General features: G+C 39.9%; 1 protein-coding gene across 4 annotated transcripts in view; it reads left to right on the top strand.

Annotated features, from left to right (window-relative positions):
- SINHCAF (SIN3-HDAC complex associated factor) overlaps positions 1–13,372 on the top strand; it is a 34,014-nt gene extending 20,642 nt beyond the window's left edge. For all 4 annotated transcript variants that reach the window (XM_079775107.1, XM_079775109.1, XM_079775110.1 and 1 more), the window contains exons 5-6: positions 6,861–7,011; positions 11,164–13,372. In XM_079775107.1, coding sequence (XP_079631233.1) covers positions 6,861–7,011; positions 11,164–11,323 — 311 coding nt within the window. In that variant the 3' untranslated portion in view covers positions 11,324–13,372. The remainder of the gene's footprint in view (positions 1–6,860; positions 7,012–11,163) is intronic.
- Positions 13,373–17,139: the final 3,767 nt, after the last annotated feature.

Below are 17,139 nucleotides of genomic sequence, written 5' to 3'. Positions count from 1 at the left end.
TCTACCCAGCACATCACATACATAGTTATCGCCATGATTTCTGTTTTAGAGATGAACATTGGAGTGGTAATTTAACCTTGACCCAGGTCACTTAGTAAGTGGTAGAGATGAATTTGACCTCTTGTTTGTCTAACTTTAAAGCCTCGTGCTCTTTCTATACCATCCTGCTGTCTGGGGCACTATAACCAATATCCCAGAACTCCAAAGTCTTTCCAGATCTGCTGCTAACTTTGTGCTCTTGGGTAAATAGGTGTTACCAGTCCTTAGTTATTCTGATAGTTTACAGAGTTGGGCAAAATTTAGGTTTACAGATGTGAGATGCGAAACAGTTTATTCTTGTATCAGTATTTATTAATTTTATATTTTCTTTTTCCAATCTATAATAATATATATTAGGGTGCTGTTAGAGAAGTCTGAAGAGGCTGCCTAGGGAAGGGTGACAATGAGCTTTGAAAAACACTGAAATTAGAAGTAAATCTTTCATTCACATGCATTTCCTGTCATCACCATCATTATGCTATGTCAAAATGTCCTGTTGGAGTTTTTGCAAGAACAGGATAATAAATGTCTCTAAGTCAATACTCCAGAATAATTAAGATTGAGAAACTTAGGATCAGGTTTAAACACAACTTTAATTATGGTATCTAAGAGACTTATCCTTTGAAACTGGCACCAAGTTAGGGAAATCAACATTTATCCAATCATACAAATACAGTTTTAACATCTATATTAAGAATTACATAGCGCTGGCCGGTGTGGCTCAGTTGGTTGGGAGTTGTCCTATGCACTGAAGAGTTGCTGGTTTGATTCCTGGTCAGGGCACATGCCCAGGATGCCGCTTGATGATCCCTTCCGGTGGGGGCCTATATGGGGTGTTCTGCTCTCATTTGATGTTTCTCCCTCCCTCTCCCTCTCTCTCTAAAAATCAATTTAGAAAATTATATATTTGAGACCATAGGTTGGCATTGGCAAATGAATTCCAAAATTACCACTTAAAATTCTAAATGAACATCTCCAGTCTTTTCAGAAAGCATTTCCTTTCTTTATACTGTCACAGGTGACTTATTGAGTTATAATAATATTGTGGTAAGTAAACACTACCTTGTCATTATCAAGAAAAAAAACTATGATCAGACAAAGATCATAATGTAGTTCTGGAAGACTACACATTCTTTCACTAAAAACAGTATATAACAGAACAGGGTATACTTGAATGGCAGTAACATGCAATGATTTGGTTATAGAAATGTTTATTTAGTTTCTGCTACATCAGAATTCTGTGTAGGTGTTCACAGTTTGGGAGCTAGAAGGACGAAAAGAGCAATTATTTCATGCTTACATAGTAGAGATGCCTCAATATATAACATATTTGTATGTATATATTACCGCTGGACATTAAGATGGAATTTAGAAAAAATAAAGAAGACTGACCTATATAACCTAAGTATAAGAATGGACTTTAAGTCTTTTCAGGACTACAAATTACAAAGTAAAAGCAGACTACCACCTAGAAACCTGGTGAATACATTTTGCCTGTGCATGAAAACTTTATCAACGTTATCCATTTAACAATTTCACCCATTCACAATGGTTTGTATCAGTAATAATGCTCTTCTTCATAAGGTTACTATACACCTTTATACAACACGTTATTCTTTCCAAAGGAACTGTTAAACACTAAATTCTTATCTCATAAAAATGGCACCTTTGAAAGGGGCAATTTCCAGCCTTTGGTGGCATTATTCTAAGCTATTTCAACAATCAAACTTTCAAAATTTTCACTTTTAAGATGAAGTCTTTCCACCAGAAAGTATGGTCACATTTTGTTTTCTACTGATTACATATATAGATGGGTGGCAGCAAGCAAGAAAAGACTAAAAAGGCAGCCATTAAAATAAATGAATCAATTGTATAGAAGAGACATTTGACCCATGGCAGTTAATCAAAAAAAAGGGGGGGGGGGGGGCTGCAACTAGCGTATGTTAATAGCCAGATGTTTTAGTCATTAGTGAATATATTGAGTATGAAGCTGGTCCTATATGACCAAGTGGGAATATATCATTATCATTGCACTCCATTCTTTACATCGAGTACTCTAAGCCCGTAGGAAATAAGAGCTATATTAAGAGTCCCAATTAGAACATGCTGGCACTTAACATTTTCAACAATTTGCTGGGTTTGGTACAGTCATTTTCTTTAGTCACACTATTTTATAAAACCTTTCCTATTAATCTAAGTGTATGACATATTTGTTAAACGACAAGACTTTCCTAAGGTCCCGTTGAAAATGGTATGAAAAGAATACCCATTTGTTTTGCCTGGGAAGATAGAAAATGCAGTTTCTCAGTGGGAAAAAGCTCATCTGTCTTCTTCCCACCACCTCTTCCACATACGATTTCCCAAACACCTCACTTCCCAGCTTGTTCTCTATGCTTCATTGAAGAATGAAAACCAGAGAGCCAATAATCAAGCTCCCGGACATGTGGGGTTAAAAATGCAAGAAAATATTAACATGTAAGCAATGGTCCAGATATTCAAAATTCATGTTAATTCAATTACTGTGTATGGGATTTTCATTGCTGAAGAGGGCTTTGGGCATACCAAATTATCACACAAATAACTGCTTTTTGGGACCTTGGATATTTTTACAGTTTAATATTGTATTATTTTCCATAAGAACAACTGTAGACCTAATTTTGCCCTACTCTGTATTTAATCTTTGGCTAAAATATTTTAGTAAAATATTTTGGTAATATTTAAGTATGTATGTTTTAAATATATATATTCCCTTCTTCACCAGCTGTCTCCAAGAGGAAAAAAACACTAACTTTAACTCTACCCTCCATTCTCACTAGATGTTTTTGTTTGCTTGTTTAAAATCTCTCCACTTATTTTTTAAAAATCTTTATTGTTGAAAGTATTAAAGATGTCTCCCGCTCCCCCCATTGATCCCTTCTAACCTACTCCCACCATCAGTAGATGTTTTAATAAACATTTGTGAAATAGTAATTTTATTATACCACTTGACAGTGGTTAGAGAAATTGATTATATTCATACATATATTCTTAGCTCCTTTGTTTAATTATAGAGAAAGTGATATGTGACTAACTTTTGCCTTACTTAGAGAATATGCGCAGTTATTTTTAGATTGGGGCTGGAAACTGAAAAATAAGTCCCTTTGAAAAGGAAAGGTGTGTGGGTTTTGGAGGTTCGGACTTAAACAGGGTTTCCCAGGGGCATTGTGAACTGCTAGCACCTGTATGCAGCATACCAAACAGTTTTGACATATCTGAGTTTTTATACACCCTCTAACTGGTTTCCTTGCCTCAGGTTATATTTTTGCTTCCGTGCATCCTGCCTGTACCTGACCTGCGTTCCTCTTCCTGAGACATTCTTTCCAAAGGCATTGGACCTGAAGCTGGAAACTCTGGATTTGTGTTAGAGTTCTTGACACCTACAAATATGTGACCCCGGTGTCACCTAACATTGATTTAACCACAATTTCCTAATTAGAGAAAAGGGGATAATGAAAAAGGGTTTCAATTTTTGCAACAAATTCCTCTCTAAATGTTAGCTATTTTTTGTCATCCTTCTTCCTAAAATCTGCAATGATTTCTGGTTGCTACAGAATACAGTTGAAAATCCCTAGCACTCCTTGAAGGTTCTATTTCAGAAGAATGTTTGGACTGAGTAGACGCCTTCATGTGCAGTGCGTTCTGCTTCCACAGTTTTGCTCATGGCACCTACCTACGCCACGCCATGCTGTCCAGTTACTCCTTTGTGCCTTTCCAAGCCCTATTTAAGAATTTTTAGAAATTGCAGTTCTTTGAAGAATTTCTAGACCTACATTCTAGAAGAGAGTTTTTCTTACAAAATGTGTTCGTATATAATTAAGTTGTATCCTACTATCCATAAGTATTAGAGTAAACCATATGAAATTGCCATTTTTTTAGGTCGAAAATGGTCAAATAATTTGCACTTTCAAATGGTTCATAGATACTAAGCACTTCCTAGTATAGTGAGTTTTATTTTTTGTATTTTTATTTAGATATATCTTTTTACTGATTTCAGAGAGGAAGAGAGAGATAGAAACATCAATGATGAGAGAGAATCATTAATCGGCTGCCTCCTGCACGCCCCACACTGGGGATCAAGCCTGCAACCTGGGCATACGCCTTGACCAGGAATCGAATTGTGACCTCCTGATTCATAGGTCAATGCTCAACCACTGAGCCACACTGGCCAGGCAGGGTGAGGATTTTTTTTTTTATGAAGTTAAACTATTCACATATTAGAAGTGAATGAGCATATTCGAGCACCGACGGTACTTTCTTTGTTTTAGTTACCTAATTTTATGTAAACTTTTGTTAATACAAAACACTTTTGAGCTCTATTCGAAAACGTTTTCTTCAGTCTATTTCTTTCCATGCAGAATATGACACAGGGTTGGATGGCTAGTAGATACTTAATAAATATTTGATTGGTTCTCTGAATTGAAGAACTGCTCTACCCACCTGTGGGAGGGGGATAGCCTTTATTTATTTAATAAAATCTTTATTGTTGAAAGTATTACACATGTCCCCTTTTTTCTCCCCTCAACCCCTCCACCCCCCGCCCCAGGCCCTCACCACCCCACTGTCTGTGTCCATATATGCATACAAGGTCTTTGGTTGATTACCTCCCACCCACTCACCCTTTCACCCTCCCCCTGCCTTCGAGGGGGATAGTCTTCAAAGGTAAGATGTGTGGTAGGCTCAACCCTATTTGTGACATTGCTCTGCTGTGGAATAGCAGCATAATGCCTTATAGCACAGTGACTGTATCACTTTGCTTTCCAGTTTGGAAATTTATATGAAATCTGAGGGCAAAAATACTAAGTCATATTTAGTTTATAGCTGATGAATTGCCTTTATTACTTATTAAATCGGGATCTATTGTAACGTCATTTTTCTGTGTCTTTAGTTTTCAGAAGGCTAATTATGTGTCTTGGCTTTGATTTCTTTGGGTATATCCTGTTTAGGGTGTGCTCAACTTCTTGAACCTATAGGTTTATGTCTGTTGCCAAGTTTGGCAAGTTTTCAGCCATTATATTTCTTTGAGTATTTTTTCACCTCCGCCCTCTTTCTCCTTCCTTCCAGGACCACACTGACATGAATGTTGGGTTTTTTGTTAGAGTCCCACAGGTCTCTAAGGCTCTGTTCGTTTGTTTTCTCTGTGTTGTTCAGGTTGGGTAATTTCTGTTGTTTGTTCTTCCAGTTCACTGATTGTTTTCTCTGTCCTCTACATTCTGCTGTTGAGCCCATCCAATTAGCTTTTTATTTCATTTATTGTATTTTTTTCCGTTCAAATTTCAGTTCCACTTGGTTTTTCTTTATAGCGTCATCTTTTAAACTGAGACCTGGTATTTGCTGAGGCTCTGTTTTCATTTGTTTCAAGCATGTTCCTAATGGCTTGTTGAAGCATTTTTGTCATGGTTTACTTTAAAATTTTCATCAGATAATTTTGTCATCTCTGTCATTTTGGTGTTAACATCTACTTGCCTTTTCATTCAGTTTGAGATCTTCCAGGTATGGGATATGATATGATTTTTGATAGAAACCTGGAATTTAAGAATTATGTTTTGAGATTGGATCTTATTTAAAACTAGAGGCCCGGTGCACGAAGAGATTCGTGCAATAGGCCTTCCTTCCTTCCTTTGGCTTCCAGCACTGGTTTTCCTCTGGCACCTTGGACCCAGGCCTTTGCTCCTGCCGGAGTCTGCTGCCTTTGTCTTCACTGCAGACTCCGGCTGGAGTCTGCCATCTTTGCTGCAGACTCCAGCCAGAGTCTGCCATCTTCGTCTTTGCTGCTTCGCTGCAGACTCTGGCTGGAGTCTGCCATCTTCGTCTTTACTGCAGATTCCGGAGTCTGCAGTCTTCATCTTTGCTGTGGCCGGAGTGCCACTCCTGTAGATCCCTTCGCCCCCCGCCCTCCCTCTCATAGCAGGCGTCCTGCCCCACCTGGCCACTCCGCGCCTAGAGCAGCTGGGCAGCCACCATCTTTCTCCTTCTAATTTGCATATTCCCTCCTGATTGGCTAGTGGGTGTAGCAGAGTGATGGTTAATTTGCATGTTTCTCTTTTATTAGTGTAGATGTTCTGTTTTAACTGGCTTTTTTTTTTTTAATACTCCTCCAGCAGGGGATGTGGGGGAGGGGTGCCACCTTGTTACTGCCAGGTGGTGTTACAAGTTCTCTACTCCGTCTCCATTGACATTTGCGGTGGGAGCTCCCCATTGCTGCTAGGTGGTGGGGAGCTGAGGCTCCCACATGGTGGGAGGACCCTATTTCTGGTGGGCCATAGCGAAAGTCCTGACTCTTCAATAGGCTTCCTCTGACACACCCTGGCAGAGATGTTGGACTGCCTCGTAACAGTCTCGTGCGGATGGAAACCTAGGCTCCCCACTTGGCCTTGGCCGAGGTGGGAGGGGTTGGGCCCGTTTTCTTCTGTGGTGTGCCAGGAGTAGAGCAGTTATTATCTAACAAAAGCTTCCTGCCTGCTAGGCTTTCCCTTTCCTGGTCTTCTGGCTATAGCGAGAGCAGGCTTTTGTTGGCTTTAAAAAAATATTGTCTGCATCCATAGGTATTTCTGGGTTGGCTATTTATGAGGCAACAAGAAAGCTCATAAAAACTAGGGAACTTGCTATCATGACCTTCCTTGGGTCTCAAGTTTTTCTAGCTGTTGCCAACTTGCAGAGTCTTCAGGTTCATTTTTTTATGTAACGTTCAGGGCTTTTAGTTGTGCTGATTGAAACTGGAGGAACAGGGCAAAGTATGTCTACGCTTACCTTCCTGGAAGCTTAAGTTCTTCTCTTTATTGCAGATTCTGATGCTCACAGTACCACCTCAAGTGCCTCCCCAGCTCAGTCTCCTTGTTACAGTAACCAGTCAGATGATGGCTCAGATACAGAGGTGGCTTCAGGCTCCAGCAGAACGCCAGTTTTTTCCTTTTTAGATCTCACATACTGGAAAAGGTAAATGCGATAGAAAATACCTCTCTAACCAACAAGCCTTCTTAATTACAGGCAACGGGTTCCCCCTTCCTTAGCAATCAAATGACATTTGGCAAGTGGCTGTTAACACACATGCTTGGAGGTGGATTAAGCAAGAATTGAGCTGAGGGTTGGGATTTTGTGTTTTTTCCTATTTAAAATGACTTAAAATGAAAATCATGTTAGGGGATCTGAATTTTCCCTGTAATGGAGTAGACTTAGGTATTCGTTCTGACCAACTCATTCACTGGAAAAAGTAAAAGGGCTTGAAATACATATTTTTAAATTCTTTAAAAATGGCATTGATAAGTGGGTAAGTTAATAAGGAATAAACAGGTCACTATTAAGTAAATGTGGAACTCCTAAGTCAAGAAGATGATAGGTTAGAAAAGAGAAAAATATTCAAAGAGAAAGTGGTTAAGGATTTTCTAGTTCACAGATTCAGGAAGACTAACAAATTAAAAGCAATTGTCTTATGAGTAAAGAAAATTTACCCATAGATACATCATAGTGAAACTATAGAACACGAAAGACAAAACAGACCTTTAAGCAGAGAGAAAACAGATATTACTTTCAGACGAACAACAAACACAAAGCTGAGCTCTCCACGTGAATGAAGGAAGCCAGAAAACAATAGGTTATCTTCTTCAGTGGCCCAAGAGTTAAAGACTCTCAAACTAGAAATGTATACATGTATCAAAAATATCTTTGTAAATAAGGGCATAAAACTTTTTGACTAGGAAAAAGATTGAGAGTGGATGCCAAGTTGACCCTCAGTAATGAACATTCTGCAGCAGAGCAGGCAGACTAAAGAGACCCCATATTGAAATTCTGAGAAGGAAAATTAAAGATAGTAGCAAATAGCCCTGGCTGGGCAGGTCAGTTGGTTAGAGCAATGTCCTGGTATATCAAGGTTACAGGTTTGATTCCTGGTCAGGGCACATACAAGAAGCAACCAATGAATGCATAAATTGTGGAACAACAGCCCTGGCCAGCGTGACTCCGTGTTTAAAGCAGCAGCCTTTACATCAGAGGGTCACAGATTTGATTCCCCGGCATTTCTGATCCTGGCCCCTCTCCCAGTCCGGGTGTGTGGGCTACCCAAGCAGTTGATGTGTCTCTGTCACATCATGTTTCTCTCTCTTTCTCTCCTCCTCCTCCCTCCCTTCCACTCCTAAAAAACCAATGGAAAAAATATACTTCTTGGGTGAGGATTTAAAAAAAAAAGTGGAACAACAAATTGATGTTTTCTTTTCCCTCTCCCTTCCTCTCTTTAAAAAAAAAAAAAAGGAAGTAGCAAATACTTAGGTAAATTTAAACAAATGCTGATTACTTAAAATGACAATAGTTGTGGGATAAAGAAAAAGAATTGCATGACAGCAATAACATATAAGTCAAGGTAACAGAAGTGATAGCAGAAGTTAAAGTGTAATAAGTGTCCTTTGCATTGCTGAGAATAAACATAGTGAATAACTTTAGAACGTGAATAATTAAATTATGTAACCACTAAAAAATTAATAAAAATAAGTACAAAATCTCCAGAGCAGAAGGGAAGGGCAGAGAATTTAATGATTGCAAAACAAAAATAGAAAACCTACATATAGTTGTAAATTAAAAAAACATGGTTTCAAGAAGAAAGTATAATATAAAATAGAAAATCTTCATAACTAAAAAATAAATGAAAAATACTACAAATCAAAACAGGTGGTATGACATTAAAGAGGTAAAAAGAGCGCCCTAGCTGGTTTGGTTTGGCTCAGTGGCTAGAGCGTTGGCCTGTGAACTGAAGGGCCCAGGTGCGATTCCCGGTCAAGGGCACATGCCTGGGTTGCGGGCTCGATCCCCCAAAGTGGGCATGCAGGAGGCAGCCAATCAATGATTCTCTTTCATCATTGATGTTTCTATCTCTCTCTCCTTCTCCCTTCCTCTCTGAAATCAATGAAAATATATTTTTTTAAAAAAGGAAGTAAAAAGAGGAAAAGTTATCCTCCTAATGCTTTTTATAAATGAAAGACTAAAAGCAAATGAAGTGACATATATCCAATTTAAAGATTAATGAAACCCAATATAAGGAAAAATAAAAGCAAGGGAATCCTAAAGATAACAAGTAAAAATAAATGGAGAAGAAAACCAATATGCAGTGGATAGGATCAATAAGGCTAAGAACTGGTTCCTGAAAACGACCCTGGCCAAAAAAATTACTAGAGATATTGCAGATCAAGAAAAAGAGACAGTACACATACGCATTTTAGCTAAGAAAAGGGAGATTTAGCTATATAGCTAAAGCTGAAATTTAAAAGACAATAAGATATAAACAACTGCATGCCAATAGATTTGAACGTTTATGTGAAGTATATACATTAGTAGAAAAAAGACAGCTTACCAAAACTGTCTCAAGGAAAAATAAAAAACCTGATTAGCTCATAATAAAGAAATTGATTCGGTGGTTACAAGTTTTCCCTCAAACAATCCCATGCCCAGATACGCAAGTTCTCCCAAACACATCAGGAACAAATGATTCTGATCTTGCACTGGCTTTTCTAGATTACGGATAAAAGGGGGCATAGGCCCCAAGCATTCTATGGAGCTAACATAACTTTGATATCAAAACAGTATGTCATGATCAGATTAGATTATCCTAGAGATGTAAGATTGTTTTAAACACTAGAAAGTCAACTAATATAATTTGCCACACCAACAGTTTCTAAATGAGCAGAAAAAATGCCTGTCATCTTAGTGATACGTTGAAGGTCTTTGATAAATTTGAACATTCCTTCATTGTTTAAAATAAAACTTAGCAAAATAGAAATAGAAGGGAACCACATTGACATTTCCAAGCAAAATTGAGCATATTCCCATTCCTCGATCCTGACAACATAACCTAGAAAAAACCTTTAGATATATGCACTGATAATGTACAGCATGTTTGTAATAACAAAAATCAGTCCCATCAAAAGGAGAATGGATAAATTGTGGTATATTCACATGGTGGAGTACTGTACACAAGTTAAAATGAAATAAAGCTTTACCTACTGTGTATGGACCTCAGTTAATGCTGAGCAAAAAAATATAGCATGCCGTGTGATCCCATATTTCTATATTCTGTAAATACTATGCATAAAGTCAGTGTGATCTGATTGTATATACAGGGTGTGGCAAAAGTAGGTTTACAGTTGTGAGGATGCATTATTGTATTATTTTCCATAACAACTGTAAACCTACTTGTCCCACCCTATATATATCTGATTTTATATATGAGATAATTATGTTTTGAATGAGATAACTAAGCAATATATTTAGAGATGCAAACGCGGTAAAACCAGGAAGTATAAAAAGAACAAAGGAGTGCTAAACCTAAAATTAAGGAGGAAAGAATGAGGTAGGGTGGGTAGGGATTAGAGACAGGCAAACTGGGGGCTTCACAGGAAGTGATGATATTTTTGTCATTACAGTATGTGAGGTATGGGTGTTTTGTGTTCTCATTTTTTGAGTGCCGTTACGTATATATTTTATATCTACTAAATATTTAAATATAATAGAACTACCAGCTGTGTCAGCCTGGTTATGGTGGCTATTTTTCTTCAAGAGTTGGTGATTTTTGGAGGAAACAGTTTACAAGTTTGGGAGCAGCCTTTGAAACTGACTGCTGTCTCCCAGAATGCCTTCTTTCCCCTTAATATCGGGTAAGATTCCAGTGTGGGATGTACAGGACCTGGTACTTCCCATTACTTAGCCAGTGGGGTTTCTCTAGGAGCCCCCCCCCCCCCTTTTTTTTTTTTTAATGTATTTTTATTGATTTTAGAGAGGAAGGGAGAGAGAGAGAGAGAAACATAAATGATGAGGGAGAATCATTGATCGTCTGCTTCCTGCATGCCCCACATTGGGGATGGATCCCACAACCTGGGCATGGGTCCTGACAGGGGAATCAAACCGTGACCTCCTGGTTCATAGTTCGACACTCAACCACTTAACCACACTGGCCGGGCTGTAGGAGCCCTTTTTTGGAATGTGGAAATAGACCCTTTGGATCATGTTGTACTAGCTATTATGATGAGGTGGGGTTTTTTTGTTTTGTTTTGTATCCCTATTCTTCTGCCTTATTAATATATTTTGTTCTCTCCATTTTTCTTTTAGACAGAAAATATGTTGTGGGATTATCTATAAAGGCCGCTTTGGGGAAGTCCTCATTGACACGCACCTCTTCAAGCCTTGCTGCAGCAACAAGAAGGCGGCTGCCGAGAAGCCGGAGGAGGCCGGCCCAGAGCCTCTGCCCATCTCCACCCAGGAGTGGTGACTGAGGTGTATGTAGAAGGGGAACAGGAAACGATTGAAATTTTAGAAAAAAACACAAAAACAAAAAAAAACCAAAACACAGCAACAAAACGACCTTCCTGTTTTTCACTTGGATACCTGCTATTCTGCCAAAAGACAATTTCTAGAATAGTTCCGAATGGGTTATTTTTCCCTCCACTTCCACAAGTTCCACCAACTCTGAAGCCAGTGTCTAGCTTACTAAAAGGAAAACCAGACGTGTACATAATATTTAAGATGCTGAGTATTTCATAGGAAAGCTGAATGCTGCTGTAAAGTGCTCTTTAAGTCTTTTTCTTTTAAATCCCCTTCTCATGAATGAAACTAGGGGGACTTCAGGGGACAGAGATGGGATTTGTTGTATGATAAACATACGTAGTTTTAGTCTTTCTATATTGAGAAGCAGTGGTTGGGGCATTTTTAAAGATGGCTGACTACACTTGTTTTCCTTCATGATAATAAATTTGTCATAAACCAGTAACCTGGACTTGCCCCTCGAGGTAGTTGTTAATAATTTTAAAATATTAAGGTCTTGCCAAGGTTCTGAGGATTCAAACCTGTACTACTGAATATTAAGCAGGACAAATACCTATTCTCTGGTGCAAATACCTTGAAGGAGTCATTTTTAAATATACAAAGAGGTAACTGGACTGTATATGTTGTATCCTGTGTCACCTCCTTCATATTGCTATTTGATGAAGATTTTAATTTATATGAAACCTAAAGCAGAATCAAAGCTCCTCTTGGGGAAATGTCAAGTCTTCAGGATAAGCAATCTTATATAAATAGTACCAAAGCTTTATTTTACCACATGGTAGAGAACACACTCTATGAAACATGTTCAGTTATCTGAAAAAAACGTGCAAGCTTTCAGGATAGCGTAAAAATAACAAAGGTTGGCGCTTCTGGGGGCACGTTTCTCAGAGGGCTTGCCGAGTGTGTAAATAATTGACTTTTGCTCGTGTTGCATTACCGGTGACTTCATTGGAAATCTACACAATTCAGTTTTAGCTCTGGATTACTTCGGTTGACCTTTGTGAAGGTTTTATCTGTGTAGAGTGTTTGTTCAACTTGTTTTAATGTATGAGGGTTTTAGGGTCCCCCACCCCCCACTATATTAAAGTAAAATTCTAGTAAAAGGAAAGAGGTGTGTGAATGCTGAGTGGGTTGGTTTGGGTTTGGCTTTTTGTAGTCAGGCTTTCTGAACATTGAGATGTTAGATGCTAAATCCTGAACGTGGGGCCCTTCGGTTCTAAAATTTTTATGAAAAGCCTGTTACTTGAACCCAAACCCAAGTAGTCTCATTGCCTCTTTGCTCTCAGTTCAGGAAGAATATTACCAGCTCACACTTTTCAGAACGAGGGAGGACCATTTGCCGACCTTATAATAAAATGACTCAGTGCTTATTTTTAAAGCCGGATTTTAAAAATTGGGTAGTATGAATAACAATGAGTGAGCTACTTTTTATGAGCACCCTGTAGTTTTATAGTTCTTATTCTAAACTTAAAGTTTTATATTCCTTTGGAAGAAACTACAAGCCACCATCTGTGCAGACAGCACAGTGGTTTGGGGCAGCTCTCCCACAGCCTCGGAGGTGTACTGCAAGCGTCTCGGCCATTGTCCTCTTCCTCCCGAGTTACTTTGAAATGGTCTTTTTTTTCTTTTATTTTGTACATTTTGGCTACAGTATCGGTGGTAGAATATACTATAATATGGATCATCTCTACTTCTGTATTTATTTATTTATTACTAGACCACAGTCAACCACAGTCTTCTTTTCCCCTTCCACCTCTCTTTGCCTGTAGGATGTACTGTATGTAGTCATGCACTTTGTATTAATATATTAGAAATCTACAAATCTGTTTTGTACTTTTTATACTGTTGGATACTTATACTCAAAACTTTTACTAGGTTGTTGAATAAATTTAGTCTTATTAGAAAATAAAAGCAGCTGTTCTGTGGCTTTGTTTGAAAGGTGTTCTTAGGTAAGAATAAGTAACGTTTGTGGCCTTCACAGATAACAGTGTAAACCCTTAATATAACTAGCCAGGAAGGAGAAAAAAGTCCTCTTTACTGAGAAATAAGGACTAGTGGATAAGATGATATTGTAGCAATGAAGAGCAAACTGTTTCCAGTGGTGTTTTGTTTTTGTATAGTTGGTATATAATACATTAGTTATGTTAGTTCCAAGTAGACAGTACAGTGATTTGACATTGTTATACCTTACAGTGTGATCACCCCATTAATTCTAATAATCATCTGTTACTGCAAACTTGACACAATGTTATTGACTATATTACCCTCACCTTTCCCACCCCTCTCCCCACTCTCTCCCCTCTGGTAGCCAGCCTTGTGGTCTCTATTTCTGAGGGTTGCCGGTTAGATTCCTGGTCAGGGCACATGCCCCGTTTTCAGAACTTACATTATTCACACTTCTATAACTTAATTGTTGTTTTGTTTGTGTGTTTGGTTGATTTATTCTAGATTACACATGTAAGTAAAACCATATGGTATTTGTCTTTTCTCTGACTTGCCTCACTTAGCATAATACCCTCTAGGTCCATCCACGTTGTTGCATATGGCAAGATTAAAAAAAATTTTTTTTTATTAAGAGGAGAGGGAGAGGGAGAGGGAGAAAGAGAGAGAAACTTCAATGATGAGAGAATCACTGATCGGCTGCCTCCTGCAAACCCCCTACTGGGGATTGAACCCATAACCCAGGCATGTGCCCTTGACCGAAATCGAACCCAGGACCCTTCAGTCTGCAGGCCAATGCTCTACCCACTGAGCTCAACCAGCTAGGGCACATATAGCAAGATTTAACCCTTTTTTATTGCTGGGTGATATTTCACACCTTTATCCATCCATCCACTGTTTTGATGTTTTTGATGTGACTTTATTGTCTATGGGCATAATGGGAAGCATTGTTGACCTAGAAAAACTATAAAATTGGATATAGGGAAAGGTTGGGGTCAGACCTGGGTTCTCTGGTTCCCGGCCCCAGGCCTTATTAGCCATTTGAGTCACTGAATTCTGAGGGATCCAAATAGGTGCATCCCATATCAAAGTTTTGCAAGCATCGTCTATGACCTGGGAAAAGTAGATCCTGTGGGCCAAACTTTTATACTCCAGTCAGGGTTTAAATTTGCTTTAGGATAGTCAGGTGGTTTTGCCAGCTATGGATCTAGTTACTATGAAGTTACTAAGTTAACCTAGGGTAGTGGAAAGATGACTGCCTATATTACCTATTGCTGTGTAATAAATTACCACACGTTCAGTGGTTCCAAGGACATTGATCTCAGTTTCTATCCAGGCACAGTGTAGCTGGATCCTTTCCTTGGGGTCTCACAAGACTGCAACAAGGTGTCAGCTGGGTTGCCCTCCCATTAGGTGACTTGGGAATCGCCTACTTCCACACTCACTTGACACCCGCCATCTCCCAACAAAGCCATTTTCTGCATGGAGCTAGCAGGTCTCCAGAGCTAGTCTGCTAGGGAGACCGTCTTCTCGGGTGCAGACCACGCTCAAGTGGAGGGAACTACACAGTGAAAGCCGAGAGGTGGGATGTGGGCATCACAAGGAACAATGTAGAGCTGTGTCCGCCACAGCACCTTGTTTTTTTAAACGGAATTACTTGAAAGGTAAGTGCTGTGTGTAGCAAGTAAAAGGAACATCCCTATGACCAAACACCTACTATGGGCAGGCAAGTTTAAACAGTGTTGAAATAACCTTGCAAAGTAAAACAAAACCTGTTTGCAGGTGAGTGTCGGTGCAAGGAGGTCATGCAACTGAAATAAAGTCTGCTTTCCCAAAGCTTTTGCTGCAAACTGAACCCTGTCCCTGCGGTGGATGCCCGTGGGTGCCGTCTTACCTGTCCTCGGGGGTGGTTACCTGGGTCTCTTCTGAAGGCTGAAAATGAGAAGCAAGCTTTACCCTTGCCGAGAGGTTGACCTTGACTCTTAAGTCAGTTAATCAAATTTTGTTTCTTAATTTTGATGCTGAAAGGACACATTAGAGACTGTCTTTGTGGAGGAAATAGTCTCCAGGGGGCTTAGTGAAACACCTGGGTAGTCTAATAGTAAGTGGACTGCAGTGAGGAGGGGAAGGCCCCGGGGAGCCGCTCGATGCCTAGGACAGTTTCCCAATGTTTCCCATCTAGCATTGTGCCCCGGCAAGCATCCTGTGTGATGTTCCGTGAATGGGAAGGGAGGAGAAAGCCACATTGGATCAAAGATAGATAATTTCAAAGGCTCATGTTCTCAAAGAAAAGACAGGATCTAAGGGTTCTAACAGTTTCTCGAGGGTGGAGTTTGGTTACGCATTGTGATGGAGAGAATGCTTCAGGTTTCAGATGTCTTACATCCTGGGTAGAAACTGCGTATTGCATGTGGCGTAGGGGGGTCTTGGACATACTTAGTTGCAGGCTTCGGTGTAAAAGAGCTTAATCTTTCCGTTTAGAGAGACAACAGATGTTGGCAAAGCCTGCCCTTGGTCTCAGGGTCTGGAAGGGAGGGGGTGTAATTGACTGTTTAGAACTGCATTCTCCACACGGCTATAACTTACATTAGCGTAACACTGTCCGTCTACTGGTTTTTTGTAACTGCAAGGAAGAGTGGTTGTTTTATGTTTATACTTTCAAAAGTGAAAGGCTCAAGCCCTGGCTGGTGTGGCTCAGTTGGTTGGGCATCGTCCTGTGCACCAAAGAGTTGCCGGTTCGATTTCTGGTCAGGGCACAAGCCCAGATTTCAGGCTCAATCCCCGGTAGGGAGCGGGCAGGAGGTGGCCAATCAGTGTTTTGCTCTCACATGATTTCTCTCTCCCCTTCCCTTCCTCTATAAAAATCAATTAAAAACAAATCTTTAAAAAAAAAAAAAAAAGACTAAAAAATCTGAAGATTCTGTAGCAAGTCACTAGTAGAGTTAAAATAGGAACCTGAACAATTATGTCTTTTTTCTTTTCTTTTTTAAGGTAACAAGTGTATTCTTTGCCTCCAACCACTTTTACTAGTACAATCCCTTCCAATGTTGATTCTGCCCCTACCGCTCCAAGGATGGCTGATGGCTTTCTCACCGGGACATCCGAAGCCCTCATTTTACTCCCCCAGCCTCTCAGCAGCACTCGATACCACTGACAGTTTCTTTCTTGAAATATTCTTGGCTGATAGCATTGCAGTTTCCAGGTTTTCCTTCCTCAGATGCCCCTGACCCAGGGAGGATTCCTTTTAGCCCCCTTCCCCGACCATCTCCCTTCCCACTGTCCCACGTACCATCTAAACATGCAGCTGTCTCCCAAGTCTGTCTCCAGGGCTTTTTGTCGGGCAGGGTGCTGGCAGAAGTGGATGCCTTGCTGAGGTTGGATCATTGGAGGGAAGTTTAATGTGGGGACTTCACAAGGCTGTGCAAAGGGTGCAGGGAAACCCAAGGGGAGTGCCGTTCCCAGGAGTGTAACATTGGGGCTAGTAATACGAGGTGCTATTAGGTTTGGAGCGTGGAGGGGAGGGAATGGTTAATGGAACCAGGAGTCATGCTACCTAAGAAGGGCGGGAGATTGGGGGAAACACCAAGGATAAATATTCCTGTCTCCAGATTGGCCAACTCCGCCCTACAGCTTGGCAACTCCTATTATTTTTCAGGTTTCAGTTTAGGTGTCTCGGGAAGGCTTCAGAACAACCACCACGCCCCCTTCTCCCCCCAAATAAAACTTTATGCTGAGTAGGTTCCATGAAATTAAGACCATTTCTTTTTTCACCACTATTGCTCCCAGAATCCAGCCCAGTGGTTATTAGTATGTAAGTAGGAG

The sequence above is a fragment of the Cnephaeus nilssonii genome (assembly GCF_951640355.1).
Source record: "Cnephaeus nilssonii genome assembly, chromosome: 6".
Lineage (NCBI taxonomy): Eukaryota > Metazoa > Chordata > Mammalia > Chiroptera > Vespertilionidae > Cnephaeus > Cnephaeus nilssonii.
Note: the sequence above shows the minus strand (reverse complement) of the source record. Positions and strands in the feature narration are given on the sequence as shown.